The sequence below is a fragment of the Hyaena hyaena genome, unplaced genomic scaffold, assembly GCF_003009895.1.
Source record: "Hyaena hyaena isolate Hyena2069 unplaced genomic scaffold, ASM300989v1 scaffold_192, whole genome shotgun sequence".
Classification (NCBI taxonomy): domain Eukaryota; kingdom Metazoa; phylum Chordata; class Mammalia; order Carnivora; family Hyaenidae; genus Hyaena; species Hyaena hyaena.
The window spans coordinates 2043733-2061804 of NW_024080825.1; the positions used below are offsets into that span (position 1 = coordinate 2043733).

At 41.8% G+C, this 18072-nt stretch overlaps 1 protein-coding gene across 1 annotated transcript in view; it reads left to right on the forward strand.

The window, feature by feature from the left end:
• The window catches only part of SLC4A8 (solute carrier family 4 member 8), a 49656-nt gene that overhangs the window by 25234 nt on the left and 6350 nt on the right, over positions 1–18072 (forward strand). The window contains exons 15-20 of the mRNA XM_039241403.1: positions 941–1054; positions 3350–3511; positions 4449–4700; positions 8851–8919; positions 10213–10386; positions 13583–13720. Coding sequence (XP_039097334.1) covers positions 941–1054; positions 3350–3511; positions 4449–4700; positions 8851–8919; positions 10213–10329 — 714 coding nt within the window. The 3' untranslated portion in view covers positions 10330–10386; positions 13583–13720. The remainder of the gene's footprint in view (positions 1–940; positions 1055–3349; positions 3512–4448; positions 4701–8850; positions 8920–10212; positions 10387–13582; positions 13721–18072) is intronic.

Sequence of the window (18072 nt, forward strand, 5' to 3'; positions counted from 1 at the left end):
TGGAGTAGAGAATGGTGACCAGTGTCAAGTAGGATCATCAGAGAAGATCTCATAGGGAAGGTGATATTTGTACGAAGATTGGGAGGTGAGGGAGCTATGCCAAGAAGTTACTCAGAGAAAAAGCATTCTAGGTGGAGGGATGAACAAGTACAACGACCCTAAGGTGGGAGTGAGTCTGGCTTGTTTAAGAAACAATGAGGCCGTCTGTATGGCTGGAGCAGAACGGGCGAGTGGGAGAGCGTTAGAGACTGGGATCAGAGAGGTGATGATTTCAGTGTGTGGGCCTCATAGGCCAAGGCCTTGTGGGTTTTTACCTTTTGGTGAAATGAGGAACCATTTCAGGGTTTTTGTGAATTGACATGATCCAACTGGTTTGGTCCGTCCAATGGCTTTAAAGGAGGCCAGAAGCAAGGTTAAGCGTCTGCTGTACTTATTGGGGATAGCAGCTGATGGTGACCTTGGTCTGGGTAGGAACAGTGGAGGAGGTGAGAAGTGCTCAGATCTGGGATATGTTCTGGAAGTAGAGCCAACAGGACTTTCATGCAGGTAGATGAGGTGTCGGGCATGAGGGAGAAGAGGAGTCGATGCTGCCACCAAGGCCCTTGGCTGGCACAAACGGACCTTGACTGGCCCAAGAAAATCTTATTCCAAGTTCCCAGAACTATTGACCAAACCTGGGCATGAATGTCCCAAACACAGCTCTTCACAGTCAGGGTGGTTACATTAGAGTTTGTCAAATGGTTCATTCTTTGCCATCATACCTACCCTATGGGGGAATTAACTTGGGCATATTAACATACTCCTGTTGTTTACATAGGGTTGTATTAATTCAATTATAACATTAAAGCATTCTTAGGATTTTTAAAACTTTTACAATATTAAGTTCTCTTCTACTGCATTTAGGTTAATAAAACACTTTTCCAATCCTTTCTCATGCCAGGTACGTTCCATGGTGAGTGACTTTGCCGTTTTCCTCACTATCTTCACAATGGTGATTATTGATTTTTTGATTGGAATCCCATCACCAAAACTTCAAGTTCCCAGTGTGTTCAAGGTAAACAGCTTTCACGGGTACTTGGTGCCCTCATGTGGTTTCCTAGAATCTGGTCCCAAGTGAATTTCAAAGACCTCCCCATATCCTGCGTTCTCCAGTCCCCAAAATCTAAACTTTGTCCCTCATGCCTTACCTTTCAGAAGATCAAACTCTTCAAGGCTTGGCTGAGTTCAAGCCAGAAAAATCAGGGAACAGAACACCTAAGGTGGTTTAATGAATGAAAAGATCAGATTTATGACAGAGGAATCTGCATGTGTACCCACATACCACACATAGTGGAAATGTGGGTCCCTGGAAAAAGTCTGATTAGCAGCACCTTCCTTGAGCTTCAGCTGTATATGGGCACTGGGAGGGGTAAAGAAGCTAAATCAGGGCTGGCCCTTCTCCTCCGGGATCTTGCCTTGTGAAGAGGGGAGCTGGCCTGGGGGCTTCACCCATAGTCTAATGCTCCTACCGGAGTAACCGGGACAGCTCTTCAACCCTATTTCATTGTTTCTTTGTATAACTCCCTACAACCTACAATATTTTGCTGAAAATGTATACGAAAGAAGTAAAACAAATTATCTGTACGTGGGGAGTCTAGGTCTGTTTCATTTTAGGGGAACTGAGTAACAGAGAAGATGGGAAGGCTGAGCTCGGCTCCATAGAGCCCTGCAGACCAGAGGGGAGGGAAAGCCTGGACATACTCGGTGACTTGAGAAGAATCACATGATGAGAAGAACAGGAGAGGCTGGGGACGAGAAGGAAGGCAGGAAGAAAGACAGTCCTTGACTTGTAAACATCCCTGTACCCTGTGCCTTTGTCTTCCCTTTCTTTCTCTCTCCCTCCCTGAAATAGGCCTGGTTAAAAATATCTTTTTCCATATTGCCTGAAGATTTTTTATTTTATTTTGTTAAATGCACTGAAATGCCATCAGTTAGAAGTTGGGGGATTGAAAAACACCCTCTTTAAAAATATAATTCCTCTGAGAATATGTCATTCTCACCTTTGTGTGAATGAGCGCAATCAGCTTTCTCTCTAATACCTAGCTGAGGTCAACCCTCCAGGAGGAATAGATTTTGTATAAAAATAATTAATTTGAGAACATTAAGCACTCCTTGGAAAGGTTCCCTGATGGGTAGGCTTAGATAGTCAGAAGGTACTGAATTTTTCTGGGACATCTGGGAAGAAGGGCTCTGGGGGGTAGGAGAGAGATGGAATGGGAGAATGTCAAAGAAAATGCTGCTTGTTGGCAGGCCTTGCTTTCAGGAAGCAGAGGAGAAATTTTCTTCTTTGTTTCCTTCCCTGTTATATCACATGGCCCCTAGTGATTAAGACTCAGTCTGAAGGCTAGTACTATTACTAATGTGTTAATGTCAGTCAGAGTTTTGTAAATTTATGTGTTGGCCTAAGAACTTAACTATCACATAGAACATTGTTACCAAAGAGACATAGATTCTATAAACACTCAGAACTTAGCCCATTCATAATTTGGAGCTCTTCAAAGAGTCTTTGAGTCCTAGAGTCACAACCAACATGTAGCCAAGTACTTTGGATGTAATAGTCTTTGCTTTGCTCATTAAGTTTGGTTCAATTCTGGGCCAGTTTGTATCCCTGACCTTTCATCTTCCATTACTACTTGCCAAACAAGGGGAACTTTTCTTCCCCAGAGCACCTAGAAGAGTTTCAGTATGTCACGAACACCCAAATAAGATTTATAAACAGTAGTGGTCTTATAGGAGCATTGGAGAGGGTCCTAGATTAAACAAGTCCCCAAGTTCATTAGTCTTGAGCTCCTCTCTCAAGTCTCAAGTACCTGGGCTTCTGTTATACTGCTGATGGGAGAAGGCCCCTGGGCCAATACAATCTAAGCCATGCAACTGGCTCTACTTTGCCTTTATTTGTGCTTTAGGCATACACTATATGGCTTCTGGAACAGAGCAATAAGGAAGATAGTCAAAATTATTTATATTTGCCTTAATTATAATTGTGTTAAATTCCTTTTTGACAACAGATTTTATTTTACTTGGGCTAATGTTAAGATAAAGCTGCTTTCTGTGGGGGTGAGTTTGGAGAGTAGGGGCAGGAAGTAAAGTATTAATGAATATTTCACAGGAAGTTAATAATCGAGGATTGACTCAAAGGGGATTTGGAACAAGGTCATAGGTTTCCTAAGGAGTTGCTACATTTCATGCCTTTTTTAAGGATTCTCATTTAAGAGTAAAAATAATGTGGATATTGTGATTCAGTTTAATCTCTTTTGCCCTGATGACTATAGTTAAAGTACAAAAACAAAACTGTATTTTCCCCCTTTAGCCAACAAGAGATGATCGAGGGTGGATTATTAGTCCCATTGGCCCCAATCCCTGGTGGACTGTGATCGCTGCAATTATCCCAGCTCTTCTCTGCACTATCTTAATATTCATGGACCAGCAGATCACAGCTGTCATCATTAACAGGAAGGAACACAAGCTCAAGGTAACAAAAAGTTCTGACCTAGAAAGACGAATGGCAGCCTGTCACTTTTTATTTTATTTTATTTTATTTTATTTTATTTTATTTTATTTTATTTTATTTTATTTTATTTTATTTTAGGGTAAGCCCATTTAGATGAGGAACTATAGAACCTGGATAAAAGCAGTCATAGAAGAATAGAAGGAACTCATAAAAGGTTCCCAGAGGTTTCCAATCCCTTAATTGGTGACAAAGATTGGTTTGGACATGAAACTAGAGTAGAGCATGATGGAATGGTGTGAAAGGAGCTTGGACTCCATTAGTTTACTCTCAAACCTTGGGGAAGGTAGGTGGGCACATTTCCGTGTGGTCCCTATCCAGGCTTGTCTTTCTGAGGTTCAGGTCAGAGTTTGGGCCACTGTTTCCAAGAGTCCCATTGGTGTCTGTTACTGGAGTTTCCCGACTGAACCTTGAGTCCAAGGATTCCCAGGAGGTAGATATGAGTCCAGCACATTTATCAGTAAGAGGCTTCATGCCTTCATCTCTGTTCTTTCCTTACTTAGAGTAGGCAAATCCATATTTGGCAAGGATCTGGGGGTGTTTGTAAGAAGCCATTTACCTCCAACTCCTGTATGGTCTACCACTAGAATGGTCAACATGTGGCTTGACCTCTGGTTACTCTGCAAGAAAGGACGAATCTTCAAATGCATGAGACTAGGGTGAAATCTGGAGGCACTTGAATAAAAAATGGAGATGGCGTGTATAGGACAGGCTAAGGTTGCTCTTTTTCTTCTCTTTTCCCTCCACACTGGGAGGGGCTGGAAGATTCATCTGGGATCCCTGGACCCCTTCTTCCTTACCCATACACCCCTTCCTGCTTTGGGCCTGAGACTCAGCTCACTGTTCTGTGCCCCACTACAGCCAGTCCATTGGTGGTGACGGAGAATCTGTTTCCCCACAGAAAGGTTGTGGCTATCATCTGGACCTGCTGATGGTGGCCATCATGCTGGGTGTCTGCTCCATCATGGGCCTGCCCTGGTTTGTGGCAGCAACTGTCCTGTCCATCACACATGTGAACAGCCTCAAACTAGAATCTGAGTGCTCTGCTCCTGGAGAACAACCCAAGTTCTTGGGCATCCGAGAACAAAGAGTGACAGGCCTTATGATCTTTGTGTTGATGGGCTGCTCAGTCTTCATGACAACCATATTAAAGGTAATTATTTATTCACTCGTTACGTAAATATTGAGTACCTGATTCGTGTCAGGAATTCTGTTATTAGGTACTGGAAATACAGTGATAAGCCAAACAGATACACGTACAGATACCTGTCCTGAGAGAGTTTTACTCTAGCAGAGTAAAGCAGATAAGAGGTAGTTAAGGAAGTTAGTTAAGAAAACAAAAATGAGGGACACCTGGCTGGCTCAGTCAGTGGAGCATGCGACTCTCGATCTCAGGGTGGTGGATTCGAGCCCCATGTTGGGTGTGGAGATTACTTAAAAATAAAATCTTTAAAAAAAAAAAAAAAGAAGAGTGGGGAGGGGAGGATAAAAACAAACAAACATAGTAATTACAGAATATGATTAAGTGATGAAAGGAAATATTTAGTGCTCTATGATGCTATAGAGAATTAAGGGAGTGCTCTTTTAGTTAGTGTGGTCAGAGATGGCATCTCTACAGAGATGGTATTTAAGATGAGATGGAAGTGGTCATGCCATGGGTGGTGGGAGAGGGCATGGAGGAAGGGAGAAAAGCAGTCTCTGAGATGGGAAGGAGTAATATGTATTCAAAGAGATATCAGGGACATGTGTCTCAAGGGTGTTGAGTCAAGGCAAGAACACAATGAGATGAGGGTGAAGAGTAGGTAGGGGCAGTTCATGCAGGGCCTTGTTGACTCTGGTAAAGGTAACCTTTGAAGGGTTTTAACAAGCAAGGGACGTGATCTATTTAGTACTTTTATGTGTTTTTTATTTTGTTTTTTTCTTTTTAAAAAACATTTATTATTTATTTTGAGCACGTGTGCAAGCTGGGGAGGGGCAGAGAGAGAGAGAGGGAGAAAGAGAATCCCAAGCAGGCTCCACGTGTTGTCAGTGTGGAGCCCGATGTGGGGCTCAATCCCATGAACTGTAAAATCATGACCTGACACAAAATCAAGAGTTGGACACCCAACCGACTGAGCCACCCAAGCACCGCGCCCCCCCCATATAATATTTTTTTTTTATTTTTTTTTAATGTTTTATTTATTTCTAGGAGAGAGAGAGAGAGAGACAGCGTGAGCAGGGGAGGGTCAGAGAGAGAGGGAGTCACAGACTGAAACAGGCTCCAGGCTCTGAGCTGGCAGTCAGCACAGAGCCGACGCGGGGCCCGAACCCACGAACCGTGAGATCATGACCTAAGCGAAAGTCGGACGTTTAACCGACTAAGCCACCCAGGCGCCCCAATAATATTTTTTTTAAAAATCACTCTGGTGATGTCTAGAGAAAAAGTTTTTAGGGTTGGGAAAAATAGAAGCAGAGAGACTAGTAAGGCTATTATAGGTGGGAGATGATGGTGACTTGCTTAAAAAAGGTGGTAGTAGGCGCCAGAGTGGCTAAAATGAGCAAATCAGAGAACTCTAGATGCTGGCAAGGATGTGGAGAAACGGGCACCCTCCTACACTGTTGGTGGGAATGTAAACTGGTACAGCCCCTCTGGAAAACAGTGTGGAGGTTCCTCAGGAAACTAACAATAGAACTCCCCTATGACCCACCAATAGCACTGCTAGGAATTTACCCAAGGGATACAGAAATGCTGAGGCATAGGAGCACATGGACCCCAATGTTCATAGCAGCACTCTCCACAATAGCTAAAACATGGAAAGAGCCTAAGTGTCCATCAGCGGACGAATGGATCAAGAAGATGTGGCTTATCTATACCATGGAATACTACATGGCAATGAGAAAGAATGAAATCTGGCCATGTGTAGCAACATGGATGGACCTTGAGGGTGTTATGCTGAGCGAAATAAGTCAGGCAGAGAAGGACAAATATCATATGTTTGCACGTATAGGAGGATTAGGAGGAACTTGACGGAGGAACAAGGGGGAGAAGAAGGGCGGAAATGGTGGGGGAAAGGGAGAGAGGCAAACCATGAGAGACTCTTGAATGCTGACAAAAACTGAGGACTGATGGATGTGGGGGGGAGGGGGGGATGGGCATAGAGGAGGACACTTGTGGGGATGAGCACTGAGTGTTATGTGGAAACTAATTTGACAATAAACTATTTGTAAAAAAAAAAAAAAAAAAGGTGGTAGTAGGGATGGATAAAAGGCATGTCTTCTGTGTATCTTGGAGGCAGATCCAAGGATCTTACTGGTTGACTGGATGTGGAACGGAGTGTGGAAAATGAAAAAATGAAAATGCCTACCAGGTTTTGGACTTGACCATCTGGGTGGAGAGTATTGACATTTAAGGTGGAAAGGACTGCATGAAGAAGGAAGTGATTTTGTGAGGGGTGGTGGGGCTATGGACAGATTTTGGGTGATATGTCCAGGAGGCAACTGAGTGAAGAAGCTACCGGAAGGTTCTGGATTCAAAATATAAATGTGGAAAAAAATATATAAATGTGGGAGTCAACAGCACGTAGTTGTATTGAAAGCCATGGGAGTAGATGATATCACTCAGGGAGAAGGGTAGATATAAAACAGAAGTAGAACCAGAGAGAAGAGCAGAGTCTAAGGAGCTCCAATAATTAGAAGTTGGGTAGATGAGGAGACAGCAACAGAAACGCAGAAGGAGCTGCCAGAGAGGTAGAAGGGGAACCAGGAGGGCGTGGTGTCAGGGAAGCCCAATGAGGGGAATGTTTCCAGAAGGAGGGATTGGTTAGAAGCTGTCGAGAAAGATGAAGACTAAACCAAGCCATTGGATTTGGCATTGGGAAGTCTAAAGTGACTTGACAGAGCAGATTGAGTGGAGGGATAAGGCAGAGGCTGAATTACAGGAGAGTGAAGAGTAAATATGAGGTGAAACGTAAAGACAGTGTCGGTGGGTAACTCTTTCATGAGATTTTTCTGTGAAGTAGATGGAGAATAGGCAGTGGCTGGTGTGAGGTGTGGGGTTAAAAGAGGATTTTTGGGAAGATGGGAGATGCCTCAAAACATGAGAAAAAAATATTTACTTTTGTGGGTGTAAGGCTTGCATCTGGGGAAAATAGGGTGAAAAGGAAAGCTCTATGGCTGTATCACCAAACCCCAAACATTCTGGAGCACATACTTGGCTCCCTTGCCTCCTTTCCCCTTCTTTTTGGTAAATCTTCAACCACCCCAGCCTGCACTGCAAATGCTATTTAAAGGGTGACAATGGAGAGAAATGGGAAAGGATTCGGAACCATCTTCCTGGCTCCTTACCTTCCACCCAATCTCACCACCTCTCCTCATGCCCTCTTCCCCCTTCCACTCTCTGTCCCCCCAGCCCCCACTCCCACTTCTGGTCTGGCTACCATCTGGAGGAGCCCAAAAATTGCCTCTCCTCCAGGAAAGTAACCACGAGACCATGGCGGTAGGCATCGCCTAGCCTTCCTAGAACTGGCTCAGAGGGATTCTTTCAGGAAACCATTCAATAGTTCAACAAACAAGATTAGCACCAAACTGAGATGTCTACTCATGGTACAGTTGAAACAGCATAAAATCCAAAGGAGATTTTCTAGCTCTGAGATGAGTTATGTTTGGGAGTGTTTTTTAGCCTCAGAATAAAAGCAAGTCAAGTTTAGTCTTCAGCTATGAGATTTCCCTTGCCTTAATTCCATAGGCCTCATTTCCCTACCTGATAGAGTTGCCTTGAAGATTACCTCGATTGCTAGGTGCGATAAGATAGGTGTGTATGTATATTCAAGTGCAATAAAATAATGTTGCTATTTCTCCCCGAATCATTCCCCTCTCTGATACCTCCCCATTTCTACCTCAAGTCTCTGGGTAGCAAAAGGGAGACTTTCTAGTCCATGTTAACATACACCAAATCCCTAGGATAATTGCTCGCATGATTAAAAAAAATTGAAAGGTATCAGTCCTGTACAAGTGGGCTACGTGCCTGTCTTCCTATCCCCACAGAGGAAAAAGAACCAGACGGATAAAATGTGAGGCCTGTGATTTAACCAGGGCTGGATTACACTTGTGTGTAATCATTTCATTTCAGAACAAAATAATTTTTATCATTGTCAGCTTCTGATTTTGCTGCTTCTTCGAAATCGCACAAAGGCAGCAGAAACTAATGCGATGGTTATGCAGTGATTCTGTGCCTTTGTTTCCTTGGAGACTGAGGGGTTTATGTAGCCTTGAGTGCACTAGGGTACCAAATTTAATTTCTGGTCTTTCTGCTCTTTTGTCTTCAGTTTATCCCGATGCCGGTCCTCTATGGAGTTTTCCTCTACATGGGAGTTTCTTCACTGCAAGGAATTCAGGTATTGCATATGCTTCCACCAGAGCGATATTTCTGCACTGTGAGTTCATCTGTTCTGACCAGGGAGGGAGAGCTCTCCTAGGGAAGCACAAACCCATTCTTGAGAAACCATTTCCCAGTCTTACTGGTTAAGCTATTTTAGACATTTGTTTGGACATAGGATAAGTCATTTGGACAGTCAAGTTGGCATGATGGTACAGAGACTTCTAGGATGGCCTGGCTTGATTTCATGGAACCCATCATTCATTAATGATTCAACAGACCATTATTAGGCACGTATTAAATGCTAGGTGCTTTTGTCAGATGCTAGTAACTTAGATCGGAAAGTCTTGTGAGAGACAAACTGGCTTCCACACATGGACCACGCTAGTGTTAGTGCTAGGCTACAGTGTGAGAGAGGGAGCTTAACCGGGGGCACACTGGTGAAGATTGGCAATAATGGGAGCTGCTCCAGGTAAGCAGATCTTACTTACTGCCCTACTCTGCCTTTTCCCATCTGTGAACTCATTCCTCTGCATCCTCTGCACAGAGAAAATCAGGGGCCTGTCACTGAAAACTTGGGTGCCCCAGATGATATGATAACTTACTTTCTTCTTCTATTGGTGGCTGGTTCCTCTTTGTTTTGGTGGAATGTCCAGTGGTTACTCTTACCCCCTGAGTTTTAATAGGACCTTGGGCAGGTGATTCAATCTCTCAAGGTCTCAGTTTTCATTTTGATAATATAACGATGGTCATATATTCTATCTCCAGAATATTATGAAGTTTTATTTTATCTTTTTACTATAAATAATCAATGAAAAGCTCCAAACTCCTCAAAAAACAAGTAGGAGATTTGGTTTTGATACTAAGCAGAAAGATGGAATTGGCTTATTTTGTATTCACCACTCCCTGAGAAAGATCTCTCGGGAGCCAGTGTGCAATAGAAGAAAGATGTTTTCTAATTCTAGAATTACAAAAGATGGATTTAGGGGCGCCTCGCTGGCTCAGTAGGTAGAACTTGCGACTCTTGATGACAGGGTTATGAGTTCAAGCCCCAGATTGGGTGTAGAAATTACTTTAAAAAAAAATAAAATCTTAAAAGAAAAAAGAACAGACAGATTTAAATTTTGATCCTGTCATTTGCCAACCTTAACCAGATTACGTGTCCTCTCTGAGATTCAGTTTCCAGTTTTGTCCAGTGGACACAGTATTCCCTGTCTTTCAGAGCAGGTGATACTAGAGACGTGAATGGGCCGAACAAGGCTTCTGACCTAAAGAAACCTCCTGACAATAAATGCCAGTTCCTTCCTTTCAGTTCTTTGACCGTCTGAAGCTCTTTGGGATGCCCGCAAAGCACCAGCCGGATTTTATCTATCTTCGGCACGTGCCCCTGCGCAAAGTGCACCTCTTCACCCTCATCCAGCTGACCTGACTTGTCCTACTCTGGGTCATCAAGGCCTCTCCGGCCGCCATCGTCTTTCCAATGATGGTGAGTTTTATAAAATTGTTATTATTTTATTTTTTAAAATAGTGATGAAATATAAATAACATAAAATCTACCACCTTAACCATCTTTAAGTGTCTAGTTCAGCAGCATTAAGTACACTTACATTGTTGTGCAACTATTGCCGAGTGTTTTTATCTTACAAAACACTCTGTGCTTATTAAACAATGACTCCCCATTCCCCCTCCCCCAGGCCTCAGCAACCACCATTTTACTTTCTGTCTCTATGAATCTGATTATGCTAGGTACCTTGTATGGGGCTGGCCCTAAAGTATTTGTGTTTTTGTATCTGGCTTATTTCACTTAGCATCCTGCCTCCAAGGGGCTCCTCCATGTTGTAACATGTGTCAGAATTTCCTTTCGAAAGACTGAATGATACTCTTCTATGTGTGTATATGTATGTATGTATATACATATATATATATGCCACATTTTGTTTATCTGTTTGTTCATTGATAGACACTTGGATTGTTCCTGATTTTTGGCAGTTATGACTAATGCTGCTGTAAACATGAATTGTACAAATATCTGTGTTCCCACTTTCGATTCTTTGAGGTATATACCTAAAAGTGGGTTGCTGGATCATATGGTAACTCCATTTTTAAGTTTTTGAGGAAGAGCCACATCATTTTATATTCCTGCCAGCAGCACACAGGGTTCCAATTTGTCAGGGTCTATTTTCTGTTTGAGGGGTTTTTGTTTTGTATGGCTGTTCATTTGGTTGTTGTTGTTGTTGTTGTTTAATAACGGCCTTTCTAACGGGTGTGAAATGCTTTCTCATTGTGGTTTTCATGGGCATTTTTCAGTGAGGTTGAGCATCTTTTCATGTGCTTATTGATTATTTGTGTATTTTCTTTGGAGAGTTATCTTTTCAAGTCCTTTGCCCATGTTTAATTTTTAGTTTTTAGTTTTTTAAAAAAATGTTTTTATTTGTTTTTGAAAGAGAGAGAGAAAGAGTCTGCATGAGCAGGGTTGGGGCAGAGACAGAGGGAGACCCAGAATCTGAAGCAGGCTACAGGCTCTGAGCTGTTAGCACAGAGCCTGATGCAGGGCGCGAACTTGTGAACCACGAAGATCACGACCTGAGCTGAAGTCAGACTCTCAACCAACTGAGCCACCCAGGTGCCCTCTTTTGCCCATTTTTAAATCAGATTTGTGGTTGTTGTTGAGTTTTAGGAGTTCCCTACATATTCTGGATATTAATCCCTTATTAATGGTGAGTTTTTTGTTTGGCTTTTGCTGGAGCAGCATTATTTGGGGACTTTGAGGTGTGGATGCATGTGTGTAGCACTTTGCTGTGATTACTTTCAAGTCCTCCTTCCCTTCCTCCCTCCCTCTCTTTCTTCCTTCCTTCCTCCCTCCCTCCATCTCTCCCTCCCTTCCTTCCTTCCTCTCTTCTTCTTTCTCACTTTCTTTCTTCTCTCTCATGAATCTGACATGGAGAAGATTCTTCATGTTTGCAATAATTTTCATATTATAGTTCCAGTTTAGAATTTTTTACGGTCAGAAATGTCTAAAGTAGTGGAAATGCACTGTTTTAAGCCACTGGGAGAGAGGAAGAGGTTGGCCCATCACTGATAAAGGACTGGGACATCTGTACCTTCTTTCAGACTGAAGCAGAGGCTTTGGAAAAGGGACCAGGAAGCAGAACTGTGGATGGTGTAACAGTGTAACAGGTGACAGGCTGCTTCCTGCCACTAGGAAGGCGATGAACTTCTTGCCATCTGACCAGCTCATCTTCTCCTCCTGTTGCCTCCTCTCTCTGGCTCACCCTATATCACGAGGACTCTGAGAATTCAGTGGGCTGTTTGAAAATTACCCAAAGGGTGGGCCTCTAGAGAGAAAAATCAATGAGGGCAATGTTTGGTACTTGTTTAGGGACTTTTGAGCTCTGTCTTACTGGGAGAATATTCAAAGGTGAGGAAACTAGGGTCAGGAGATTCTTTTTTTAAAAAAATTTTTTAAATGTTTATTTTTGAGAGAGAATGACAGAGCATGAGTGGGGGAGGAGCAGAGAGAGAGGGAGACACAGAACCTGAATCAGGCTCCAGACTCTGAGCTGTCAGCACAGAGCCCAACGCAGGGCTTGAACCCATGAACGGGGAGATCATGACCTGAGCAGAAGTCAGATGCTTAAGCAACTGAGCCACCCAGGCGCCCCTGTGGGGGGATTCTTTTCCTCTAATCTCCTGCATATATACCTCCTGATGGGTTTCTCAGTGTTGTCAGAGTACATGTAGGTTTCTGCGTTTGGGTGTTGTAATCAGGGATTGACCATTTGGTTAAAGAAACAGCAAATTCCTGACAATTGATACTATCAATTATGGATTTATAGGGAAAATAGTTACAGAAATGAGGGAGAAATGTGCTTTAATGATCTGCCTCATTCCTTGTCTAGCCACCAGATGTAGCTGGTGAGCACCTGTCAATCTAGGCAGGTCATTCTGGGTCATTATTAATTCCCCTTTGGCAAAAACAGCCTTTTATTGGGGGGAGAGGGGAAGAGCAGAGCAGCAGTTCATACACCCTGTCCTGTATAATTGAGGAAATTAGCTGATTTCTGGTTTTAGGCAAGTCACTTTCTTTTCCTGAGCCTCAGTTTCCTCATTTAATACAATGAATGTCAGGCCAGACTGGAGAGCAGAGACAAAAAACCCTAGCGATTCATGATGCAGGCATAAAGCAAGGATTTGGCGGGGAAATGTATAGGCAGAGCATCAGAGGGGATTGAGATGATCCTTCAAGGACCCTTCATCCCCTGGTGAGGCATGCTTGGGCTGGGTGCAGCCGGCCTCACCATAGCTGTGCTCTGGCCGAGGCTTTCCGCCCCACTGCCGCCCAGCAGTCCTTCTGCTCGACCCACGACAGGGAAGGGCAACCCTTAGGGCCATCTGAGGACGAAGGGTTTCTCTTTTCAAAGAATTAACTTGGTCACTTTCTAAGTTGTAGGGTTGTTATGACGATAGTTAAATGAAATATTGCATATAAAACACGAAGGTGAATATTTAGTGTCTGGTACAAAGAAGGTGCTCAATAAGAGGCAATTATTATTGTTATTGTTATTATTATTTAGTTTGATTTTCCTTGACACGTCCTAGTGTGCTGTGAAAATAAGACTTTGCTTTTAATTTCGGGAAGAAAATGAGCTCTTTTCATTCCCTTTTTTTTTCTTTTTCTTCAGGTTTTGGCATTGGTCTTTGTCAGGAAAGTCATGGATCTCTGTTTCTCTAAACGAGAGCTGAGCTGGTTAGATGATCTCATGCCTGAAAGTAAAAAGAAGAAGCTGGACGATGCCAAAAAGAAGGCCAAGGAGGAAGAGGTTGTTGTTTTTGGACCAACCGTACACTTGGGGGCAGCTTCAAATCGCAGAACGTAGGAAGGGCCACACGAAAAGTCAGCATGTCTGGAATCCCAAGGGTTATATTTAGGAACTGGGAAGATTACTCCAAAGATGTTCTTAGCCAAGAATGGAGCAAGGATCCTTGTCCCTACCTGCCCTTTATTTTTAGACAGGATAACCAGTTGTTTTCACCTTTCTTTGTCTACAGTCTACTCACCAGGTTCATACTTACAATATGAACATAAAGTCTGTCCTTATTATCAGATCTAAGGGTTTGTGTTCTCCTGAAAGGCCTAATTTGACAAGTATACAAAACCTATGATTTGTCGTGTACCTAATGGCAGATGGTGTTGTGGTTGGCACCACGCGAAGATAACTTGCATAGGACTTTCTGTCCTTCCTCATTTCCCTCAGTGCTTGGCATCTGCTGTCCACACAATGGACCCTCAATCAATGGCCTATACGTGCCAAGAATGGATGTGTAGCAAAATGAAAATACCAGACCAAGAAATGAATGAGCCGGAAAGTGTTTCCAAATACAGTTAGTGCCTGAAATAGTGTCCTTTGAAATACACTTGAAATGACATTTTTTTCTAATATCTGGAATGTTTAAAATCTTGTATTATCTTTTCCAGATTTATTGAGATATAATTAACACATAAAGGTATACGGCACAATGATTGGATAGATGTATATAATGTGAAATGGTCACCACAGCAGGCTTCATTAATACATCTCTCACCTCCCATAGCCACCTTTTTTGTGTGTGGTGAGAACTTTTAAAATGTACTCTCTCAGCTCAATACACAATAGAGCATTGTTAACTATAGTCACCATGCTGTAATTTACATCCCCAGAACTTATTCATGTTAGAACTGAAATTTTGTCCCCTTTGACCACCCTCACCCATTTGCCCCACTCCCAGCAACAACCAATCTGTTCTGTTTCTATGACTTCAGGTTTTTTTTTCAGATTTCACCTATACGTGAGATCAGATGGTATTTGTCTTTCTCTGACCTGTCTTACATAGCATGATGCCCTTAAGTTTCATTCATGTGGTTGCAAATGGCAGGATTTCCTTCTTTTTTATGGCTGAATGATATTCAATTGTATATATATATGTGTGTGTGTGTGTGTGTTTATATAAATTATATACATGTATATAAATATATACATATATATATATATAAAATACCTTTTCTTTGTCCATTCATTCACTGATGGACACTTAAGTAGTTTCCATGTCTTGGCTAGTGTCAGTTATGCTGCAGTGAACATGGGGTGCAGGCATCTCTTCAAGATAGTCATTTCATTTCCGTTGGCCATATACCCAGAAGTGGCATTGCTGGATCATATGGTAGTTCTATTTTTAGTTTTTTGAAGAACTGTCATAGTGGCTGCACCAATTTCCATTCCCACCAACAGTGCATAAGAGCTCCCTTTTCTCCACATCCTCACCAGCACTTATCTCTTGTCTTTGTGACAACAGCCATTCTGGCAGGTGCAGGGTGAAACCACATTGTGGTTTTGATTTAAATGTCACTAATTATTAGTGATGTTGAGTACCTTGTCATGTCCTTTCTGGCCCATTTGTATATCTTCTTTGGAAAAATGTCTATTTAGGCCTTTTGCCTATTTTTAAATTGGATTATTATTATTATTGTTGTTGTTCCTATTGAGTTGTATGTATTCCTTATATATCTTTGGTATTAACTTCTTACCAGATCTATGGTTTGCAGATATTGCCTCCCATTCCATAGGCTGCCTTTTCATTTTATCGTCCATTTCTTTTGCTGCACAGGAGCTTTTAACCGGTGTCATTCCACTTGTTTATTTTTCTTTTGTTGCCTGTACTTTTGGTGTCCTATGCACAAAATCATTGCCAAGAACAATGTCAAAGAGCCTTTTCCCTGTATTTTATTCTAGAAGATTTACTGTTTCCAATTTTACATTTAAGTGTTTAATGACATTTTGAGTTGATTTCGGGGGAATGGTGTAGCTTGTGAATATCCAGTTTTCCCAGCAACACTTATTGAAGAGACTGTCCTTTCTCCACCAAATTCTCTTGGCTCCCTCGTTGAATATTAGTTGACCACCTATGCATGGACTTATCTCTGGGCTCCCAGTTCTGTTACATTGGTCTATACGTCTGTTTTCTATTATTAAATAAGTTTTAACAATTCCATGCACAAAAGCAATGAAGGAAAACTTTAAAGATTGCTAGAAATTGCAACATAAAATGTGAAGCTTTCAAGCATCCCAAAACTCTATAAACAAAATTTAAAAATTACACACAGACACACACACACACACACACACACACACACACACACACGGAAGCATACCTTATTTTATTATGCTTCACTTTACTGCATTTCATAAATATTGTGTTTTGTACAAATTGGAGGATTGTGGCAACCCTATGTCAAGTGAATCTATCAGCATCATTTTCCCAACAGCATTTGCTCACTCTGTCATACTCTGGCCACTCTTGCAGCATTTCAAACTTTTTCATTATTATTATATTTTTATGGTGATTTGTGATTAGTATTTATGATTCACTGAAGGCTTAGATGATGGTTAGCATTTTCTAGCAATAAGGTGTTTTTTCATTAAGGCATGTACATTGTTTTTAGATCTAATGTCTTTTAGACACTTAATAAACTATAGTGTAGCATACACATAACTTTTATATGCAGTAGGAAGCAAAATATTGATTTGATTTGCTTTATAGTGGGGGTCTCGAACCAAACCTACAATATCCCCGAGGTTTGCCTGTACATATCTACATACACTTACTGATTTATATAAAATTTTAGGTAGTGATATGTTTTTAAAAAAATTTTTAACATTTATTTTTTGAGAGAGACAGAGCCTGAGCGGGGGAGGGGCTGAGAGAGAGGGAGTCACAGATTCCAAAGCAGGCTCCAGGCTCTGAGCTGTCAGCACAGAGCCCAACACTGGGCTCTGACTCACGAACCATGAGATCATGACCTGAGCCAAAGTTGGGTGCTTAACCAGCTGAGCCACCCAGACGCCCCAGTAGTGTGTATGTTTTAAGAAGAAAAGTAAGGGGTGAGGGAGTTACTCTATTTAGGGTGATCAGGGATGATTCTAAGGACACATCCTCGCTGAAATCTGAATAAAGTGAGGGCAAGTCATGACAATATCTGGGAGTAGGAACATTCTAGGCCAGGGGCATGGCAAATGCCAAGGTTTTGAAGCAGGAATGAGCTTGGCATTCTTTAGGAATACAAGAAAGCCAGGGGGCCTGTAAAGGAGACAGGTAGTGGGACCCCAGTTAGAAGTCTGTGGCAATATGTCAGGCAAGAGGTGAAGGTGGCTCAGGCTAGGGGAGACGTGGTGAAGTGGCTGGTCTGGGAACTTATCTTGAAGATAAAACTGACAGGCTTTGCTAACGGATAGTGAACATGGGTGAAAGAGAGGAATCAAGGACAACTCTTAGATTTTTGGAGTGAATAATTGGATGAGTGGTCATGCTATTTATCAGGCAGGTTTGGGAGGAAAACTGAGGAGTCTCTTTTGGATGTTAAGTTTGAGGTGGCCGGTAAACATGGTACTCCATATTTTCCAAAGTTTCTGAAGTAAACATGCATTTGTTTTAATTTTTTTTCAACGCTTATTCATTTTTGAGAGACAAAGACAGAGCATGAGTGGGGGAGGGGCAGAGAGAGAGAAGGAGACACAGAATCGGAAGCAGGCTCCAGACTCCGAGCTGCCAGCACAGAGCCCAACGCAGGGCTCGAACTCGTGAACCGTGAGATCATGACCCAAGCTGAAGTCGGACACTTAACCGACTGAACCACCCAGGCACCCCAACATGTATTTGTTAATACGTGTTTTACTTTGTAAAGTTATTTTGAAAATTAAATGAAAGAAAAATAATGAAGACTTTACTCTCAAAATTTCACATCAACATCCAATATTTATGTTCATTTCTTTATGTTCTCTTTACATCCTTGACGTAGTTCTTGTGTAGCTGTGTGAGGGAGGTATTTTTTCTGATTTTTTCTTCTCATCTTGATTTCATAAGACACTTTCATGTTTCTATATTTCTAGATACTCATATTTATTATTTTAATGGCTGCATAATATTCTATAGTATTCTCTCATAATTAAGCTTTCTTCCCTTGTTAAAATTTATAGTTGTTTTAGGATCTATTATTAAATATACTTTAAACATCTTTGCACATATTTTTTTCTCTGTAATTATTTTATTTAAATTAATGGGATTATTTCTTAAGAAAATGCTTTGTTATGGAACAGTCAAAAAAATGCAAAAGTAGAAAGAACAGTTAGTATTATATTTC